Source organism: Myotis brandtii, unplaced genomic scaffold, assembly GCF_000412655.1.
Source record: "Myotis brandtii unplaced genomic scaffold, ASM41265v1 scaffold627, whole genome shotgun sequence".
NCBI lineage: Eukaryota > Metazoa > Chordata > Mammalia > Chiroptera > Vespertilionidae > Myotis > Myotis brandtii.
Window position 1 is genome coordinate 252,883 of NW_005370397.1, and position 8,046 is coordinate 260,928.

General features: G+C 42.2%; 1 protein-coding gene across 2 annotated transcripts in view; it reads left to right on the forward strand.

The window, feature by feature from the left end:
- The window catches only part of LOC102245965 (chromosome unknown open reading frame, human C1orf101), an 86,716-nt gene that overhangs the window by 38,235 nt on the left and 40,435 nt on the right, over positions 1-8,046 (forward strand). For both annotated transcript variants that reach the window (XM_014528249.1, XM_005880146.2), the window contains 4 exons: positions 1,012-1,454; positions 2,591-2,649; positions 5,762-5,837; positions 6,531-6,583. In XM_014528249.1, the coding sequence (XP_014383735.1) occupies positions 1,012-1,454; positions 2,591-2,649; positions 5,762-5,837; positions 6,531-6,583 (631 nt within the window). The remainder of the gene's footprint in view (positions 1-1,011; positions 1,455-2,590; positions 2,650-5,761; positions 5,838-6,530; positions 6,584-8,046) is intronic.

Consider the following 8,046-nt stretch of genomic DNA (forward strand, 5'->3'; position numbering starts at 1 on the left):
AAAAAAAATTAAAAAAAAAAAAAAAAAAAAAGAATGTTGTATCTGAAAAGAAAGCTATGAAATCAACTAACTCTTCGTTTTACAGATAAAGCTATAGAACCAAAGAGGTTAAGAGACTTACTATGAACCTCTAAGAGTTAAACATAATATTCTATTAAGGGAAGAAAACTTGTTATTATTTACAGAGTGAACATGAAGAAGTGCCAGCCCCACCCCCATTCTTCATCCCTATTATATTCTGCTAGGACTGACATACCCAAATACCACAGAGTAGGTGGCTTAAACAATAGAAATCTATTTTCTCGTGCTTCTGGAGGCTAGAAGTCCAAGATCAAGGTGTCATCAAGGTGGTTTCTGATGAGGACTCTTCCTGGATTGGAGATGGCAGCCACCTTCCCACTGTGTCCTCATATGGCCTTTCCTCTGTGTGCATGCAGGGAAAGAGCTGGGGGAGAGGGAGAGAGACATCTGGTGCCTTTCCTTCTCTTATGAGGACACCAGTCATATAGGAGTAGAACCCCACTCTTATCATTTAATCTAAATAACCTCCTTAAAGACTCTTTTGTGTGTGTGTGTGTTTCTGCCCGGTTCCTTAAAGACTCTTATCTCCAAATACAGTCACAATGGGAGTTAAGACTTCAACCTGTGCATTTGAGAGGGGGACATAATTTAGTCTATAATACAATGCTTCCTAATAATGCCATTCTTGTCCTGCTCATTCTCATTATTTAATACACATTAGTAAGCTCTTTTTTTCTCTATAAATGATGTGATATATACGTGATATAGTGAATGCAAGCAGAAAGGTGTTCAGGAAAAACCTGTACTGTGAAGTGGAAGAGAAGTTATTGTGTGATGTTGCAGGTTTGTGCCTGCACACCCTAATTTTCTCAAAGTACATAAATACTCAGTCATTATAAACAAGATTATTTTGGTTAAAAGTCCACTTAAATAAAAGAGCATGGATTTATGGTTACTTAGAATAATAAACTTCTCTCTCTTTTTTTCCAGATTACTTTGGAAATATCTTGGTAAAAATGGAAAATAATATCTTGTTTCATTCCAAGATTAATATTAGAGATGCAGTGAAGTTACCTTTATGGACAAACACTTTAACAAAATCAGCACTTTTCTGGAATTTATTTAATGAAATAAATTTTGTACATGTTTTGGGAAATGGCACACTATATGTACAGGAATATCCCACAAGTCTGGAAGTACAAAGTATAACTTTCAAAACAAAAGAAAAATGTCCCTTTGTGACATTTCATACTAATATTTATCATGTTTTTTACATCTTGGACAAAGGAGAGAACCTGTCAGGTTGGGCTCAAATAGTCTACCCAGAAAATAATGGTTTGTATATTATTGTGGAACCTTATGGCCCAAAACTATTAAAAGAGAAATACAGTGTTAACTATGAAATTGCTTCAGGATTCTGCACTAAAACCCTGGTAAGTTTTTATTTTAAAATGCCCTTTGATTTTAGTAAATGTAAAAGCATAATGTTAATATTCTTTGAAACAGACTTCCCTTCTAGGTTTAGCTTGGAACATGTTGAGAAACATACATGTTTTTTAAAATATATATTTTATTGATTTTTTACAGAGAGGAAAGGAGCGGGATAGAGAGTTAGAAACATGGATGAGAGAGATACATTGATCAGTTGCCTCCTGCACACTCCCTACTGGGGATGTACCCACAACCCAGGTACATGCCATTGAGCAGAATCGAACCTGGGACCTTTGAGTCCGCAGGTCAACGCTCTATCCACTGAGCCAAACCGGTTAGGGCAAATCTAAAATCTTTTGTGATAAAGTTGAAGGTTGTGAAAGTCATTACATGAAAAATAAATCAAGTTCCATGTTCAAGGAAAGAAACTACTGTCTGTGTGTGTGTGTGTGTGTGTTTATATATAAATACATATAAAAGTATAAGAAAAAAAAGTTTAAGGATCTAGGAATGTAATTACCATACTTTAAAAATGTGAGGCTTATCATTTTCTTCCTCTAATATCATATATGTTCTGTAAATGACTGTACCTTAGAATATAGCAACCTTTTGAAATACTGAAAATTAAGATGAAACATGGAATCAAATAGCAAGAACTTATGCAAATAGCAAATGGACATTTCTTTTAAATGACTCAAAAACTACAGAGGAAAGGTTCAGGCAAATAATTCCTCAGAGTCTCAGAAATTACAGACAAGATGATATCTGTAATCACTTAAAACCATCAGGGAAAAAATAAAATGGTCCAGAAACAAGGTTAGCAAAAAACAGAAAAGTGAAAAGTCTATGCTCACGATATAAATAAAACTAAGATTGTAATGACAAAAGTCAAATGAAGAGGGAGAGAGAAGCAATAGAAATAAAAAGACTATGTTAACATAAAATTAAAAGGAAAATGTAACATAGTGAATCTAATGTGTACATAGCTGGAGTTTCTAAGATAGTAAAGAAAAATTTAAGAACGCTAAATGTATTATTTTTCCCACCTAAAGAAAGATTTAAATCTGTCTTGAAAGTATCCATTTTCCCCATCCCCAATTTTCCTGCTTTACAAAAACTTTTTTACTTTCTTTTTCAGCTCCTAACATTTTTTCAGACTGTAAATTATGAGGCAGTGGATGATTACTACAAGAAGCAGTGAGTATGACTTTTAGAAGACCCTACTCATGCTAAATACGCTATTGGGGTTCTCGATTTGTGGCTATCCTTTTATTTAAATGGCCTCATATCCTTTTAAATATCCAGATTGGAAATTCCTTGAAGTGTCTGGATAGATGTGAAATCGGTATTGTGTGTAAAAATGTAGAAGATTCCTTGTGGCTAAAGGGAAACAATGACTTATTGGAAGGTTGCATCCAATTGAAGATGCAAAAAAAAAAGGGGGTGCTATTTCTTGATTCAGTACTTTTCAAGCATGTTTACCCTTCATTCCCATTCCAAAGTCTTTACATACTATCCTTAAGCAAAAACTAGAATGCTAATGTTCCCAAAAGTCTTCAACAGGAGTAGAATCAGATAAAAACCCATCTTTGACTCCTGGAATAAGGTAGCACCTAAGCACTTAATTTCTGGAGGAAGACAACCAACTTGGAATTGTGTCTTAAGGCATTTATATGTTTACTGGAGGCCTGGTGCACAAAATTCCTGCACAAGGGGCGGGGGGTCCCTCAGCCTGGCCTGCACCCTCTCCAATCCGGGACCCCTCGGGGGATGTCCTAAACTGGCAGTCAGACATCTCTCTCACAATTCAGGACCGCTGGCTCCTAACCACTCACCTGCCTGTCTGCCTGATCACCCCTAAGCACTCTGCCTGCTGGCCTGGTCACTCCTAACCGCTCTCCCCTGCCGGTCTGGTCACCCCTAACTGCTCTCCCCTGCCAGCCTGATCGCCTCTAACCGCCTCTGCCTTGGCCCCCGGCACCATGGCTTTGTCCGGAAGGATGTCTGGTCTAATTAGCATATTACCCTTTTATTAGTATAGATCATTGTCCTGACTCAAAATATTTTCTCAAAAAATAGCATTGTTTTTCTGGGAAGAAGTTCACTCAATGCCAGGCATGTTTTAGGTGTGTAAAATACCTAATGAACAAGAAGAAGGAAGCACTGCTGTCATGGACAGATCCCTAGTGGAAGAAGTGCTCAAATAAGTAAACAAGATAATGCCAAATAGTTATAAGTACTACTGAGAAAATAAAACAAAGAAGTGGTGGAGTGTGTCCAGGAAGGATAGGGAGGAAAATGCTACTCTAGACATGATAGCCATCCCTTTCCCCTCACCCACCACCATTTCTCATTCTTCTAATGTTGTGGGTTAGACTGTTTGGTTATTTTGGGTTAGGTGGATATTTACTTAGAATTCTGTTGCTGTAGAATACATATCAAACTATCCAGGATACTGAGACTTGAGGAAAAAAACACTAAAAGCTTTGAAATCAGCCATGATAGGAAAAAATTGTGCCCATAAGAAAAACTGGGGGAAATTGAAGATAATATATTTACTTTAGTGTCCTTTACAGATCTATACTATATGCTAAATTTATCAAATCAAAGATGCCCTCCAATTGAAAAAAAGGCCATAATTGGCATAGTTATATTTAATTATAAGATGCTTCCTGATTTAAAAAGTGTTAAATGAGGAAAATATGAATATTAGAATTGGTGAAATATAGTACACTGATTTAAAAATATGAAAACGAGCTATTTGTATCCTCATTTACTTACTACATTTTATTTATTTATTTTATTTCTTTATTTTAGGCCACCAAAAATTTTGGTTGCCTCCTAAAAAAAAAAAATTGGGAGAGAAAGAGGCACTTACTATATTTTATATCAATTATAGAACTAAACAAATATTAAAATGTAATAAATAGCCCTGACCAGTTTGGCTCAGTGGATAGAGCGTCAGCCTGCGGATTCAAGGGTCCCGGGTTCGATTCCAGTCAAGGGCATGTACCTTGGTTGTGGGCACATCCCCAGTGGAGAGTGCGCAGGAGGCAGCTAATCGATGTTTCTCTCTCATCGATGTTTCTAACTCCCTATCCCTCTCCCTTCCTCTCTGTAAAAAATCAATAAAGTATATATTTTTTTAAAAAATGGAATAAATATTGGAAGAAAAACAACATTTGCTTATGGTTAGTTAGTTTGTATTTGTTTTCCCCCAGTTCTTTCCAAAAGTAATAACCTTAGCAAAGGCAGGGCAGGGGTAAAGGGGTGGGGGTGGCAGTTGAGTAAAGCCTTCTCAATTTCTCCTGTGATTTTGAGTCCTGTTTTGCCCGAGCACAAATGACTTACGAGCATTTCATAAGGTAGAAAGGCATTGTGTCTGATCTCCCTTTCCATTCCAGTCAGATCATATTGTGCAGCATAATGTTCTTCAGGAAACTAATTTCATAACTTAGTCTTCATTGCTCCAGAGGTGTCATCAGTAGGAGGGAACATCTTTAGAGGCTCGAGAAGGAACCACTGTGGTGGCTGCAACCTGTAATAGGGTCAGGAAGCAGCAGACCTCCGCCCTCCAGGCACTGAGGGTGTTAGTGAATTAGGGGGGTTGAAATGCTGACAGATGCTCATTTCTGTTCCCATTGTGTCAACCCTGTGCTGGCCAGAAGGAATACCATGAGGTGGGAGTGACTTTCAGGTCTGATGGCGATGCCCTCAGCACAAGCAGGGCACAGGTAGTCACCCCACCCCTCAGACCTCCAGCATTTCTCAGGAGGGGTCAGGCACAGCAGGTACATGGGGCTCTCATCTGCTCTACAGAGAAGCAGAGTTATGTCTGTGAAGACCCACGTCCCACGTGGTGCAGGGTTCGGGATCTGGAGAAGGGGCCGCATGCAAATAAAAGAGACAAGACAAGAAATAATAATTTGGAAATATTGGGGGCCAGGCGGAAAGCCCACTGCAAGGGAAAGGACTTCTACCGGTGCCCAGGCCTCGCCAGCCTTTTACTTAATGTTGGATACACATCTAGTTCTTAGGCAGGTAATTGTGGTAACAGACAGACTATCTTAAAGGGCAGTAGATATTAGAAAGATGTACTCTCAGACTATTTGGTCAGGAAATAGCTTGAGCCCCCATTGTCTGGACTAGACAATCGGTGCATAGCTCTGGCTCTTGCCAGGGGCTCAAGGTTCCCCAGCGTTCTGGGATCCGTGTTTACACTTCTCTGATAGTGAAGACAGTGGGTGGCTTCCTGCAATGTCTACCTCCCTGTGAGTCTATACTCACCGGTATGTGTTGTTTCTCCTAGATACCAGAACACGGGTCTTATGCTTATGCAGGTCAGGCCTAGTGAATATTCAAAAGCATGTCCAATACCCCCAAAGGTAAGTGACACAGGTAAAAGGTTTAAAAAAGCTTATTTCAATAGTGCATAGATACAAGTTTCCAGTTATAAAAATAGCCACGGGAGGTACAGTGCAGCAGTTTACTTCCATAATACATGGGTACAAATTTCTAGTTATAGTCACGGGGATTTAAAGTACAGCATAGGGAATATAGTCAATAATATTGTAATAACAATGTATGATGTGAGATGGGTACTAGAACTTATTGGGGGACAACATAAGGTGTATAAATATCTAATCACTATGTTGTACACCTGAAACTAATATAGTATTGTATATCAAGTGCAATTGAAAAATAAATTTTAAAAAATAATGCATAGCCAGGCCAGTGTGGTTCAATGATTGAGCTTCGACCTATGAACCAGGAGGTCACAGTTCGATTCCCAGTCAGGGCACATGCCCAGGTTGCAGGCTCCATCCCCAGTAGAGGGCATTGCAGGAGGCAGCCGATCAATGATTTTCTCTCATCATTGATGTTTCTATCTCTCTCTTCCCCTCTCCCTTCCTCTCTGAAATCAATAAAAATATATGTATTTTTAAAAAGTGATCAAAGAAGAAGTAGGAAATACACTTAAAAGGTTATTGTTTCTAATTTGAAATGGAATTGCTTTTAGCTATAGAAATGTGTGGGTCAGAACCACTGAACTTACCAACTAAATTGCTTCATTTTAGGTGTTCCAAATAGCTGTTGGCTGTGATCGCACTAAATTTATTGTGGTTAAAGGGCAAGTATATTTACATTTGACCTGTCTTACTCTTTACGTTTTAAAAACAAGTGGTAAACAAGTGATAATTTAGGCTAATGACTGACATGTCCATAGTGTAATCCAAAATTGAATTGACAAGTGTCCAAACCAAATTTGTTTGAACTCTTTGCCAAATCAAGTATTACATTTGAGCCCTAGCCGGTACGGCTCAGTGGATAGAGCATCAGCCTGTGTTTTGAAGGGTCCCGGGTCAATTACAGTCAAGGGCACTTGCCTTGGTTGCAGGTTCGATCTCTGGTCCTGGTCATGCCCATGTGGGAGGTAACCAATCGATGTGTCTGTGTCACATTGATGTTTCTCTCTGTCTCTCCCTCTCCCATTCTCTCTCTCTCTCTCTCTCTCTCTCTCTCTCTCTCTCTCTCTCCAATATATATATACTAGAGGCCCGGTGCACGAAATTCGTGCACTGGGGGATGGGGTTCCCTCAACCACGCCTGCCCCTCAGTCTGGGAGCCCTCAGTGGATGTCCTACTGATGGCCACAGTCTGGCAGCAGAGGCTCGGTGCAGCCGTCCCCGTGTGTGTGTGTGTGTTTGTGTGTGTGTGTGTGTGTGTGTGTTTGTGTGTGTGTGTGTGTGTGTGTGTCTGCTGGGGGCCTACCCCCAGCCACACCCTGAAGGCTTCGAGCAGGCACCCCTCTCTGTTGATCTCTCAGGCTCCTGGCCTCCACTGCATGTTGTACTTTCCCTTGAGCTGCGGCCAGGGTGGGGCGCCCTTTCCTGCTGTGGGATCCCCAGGGCTACCCAGGGACAGGCGCACAGGGGGGCTGGCTGCAGGCCGCCCTTTCCTGCTTTGTGATCCCTGCAGCGACCCAGGGGCTGGCACACATGGGGGCTCGCTAGAGGCCGCCCTTTCCTGCTCCATGATCTCTGGGGCGATTCCACGGGCAGGCGCACAGAGGGGCTGGCTAGAGGCCACTCTTTTCGGCTCGGGGATCTCAGCAGTGACTCAGGGGCAGGCGCACACAGGGGCTGGCTAGAGGCCGCCCTTTCCTGATCCATGATCTCTGGGGCGATCCCACAGGCAGGCGCACACAGGGGCTGGCTGCAGGCCGCCCTATCCTGCTCCATGTTCGCCATTGAGATCCCACGGGCAGGCGCACACAGGGGCTGGCTGCAGGCCACCCTATCCTGCTCCGTGTTCGCTGGGGAAATCCCATGGGCAGGTGCACACAGGGGCTGGCTGCAGGCCGCCCTTTCCTGCTCCGTGATCTCCACGGAGATCCCACCGGCAGGCGCGCACAGAAGCTGGCCACATGCCCCCCTTTCCTGCTGTGGGATCTCCGGTTGCTCATCCCTGGCGGGTGGGCCTGTTGGGGGCGTGACTGCTGGCTGACGGGCAGCAGTTCCCGCCAGTGCCGGGGGATCTCCCAAGGGAGAGCCAGTTGGGGGCCTGGCCAGTGGCAGATCGCTGGGGTCACGC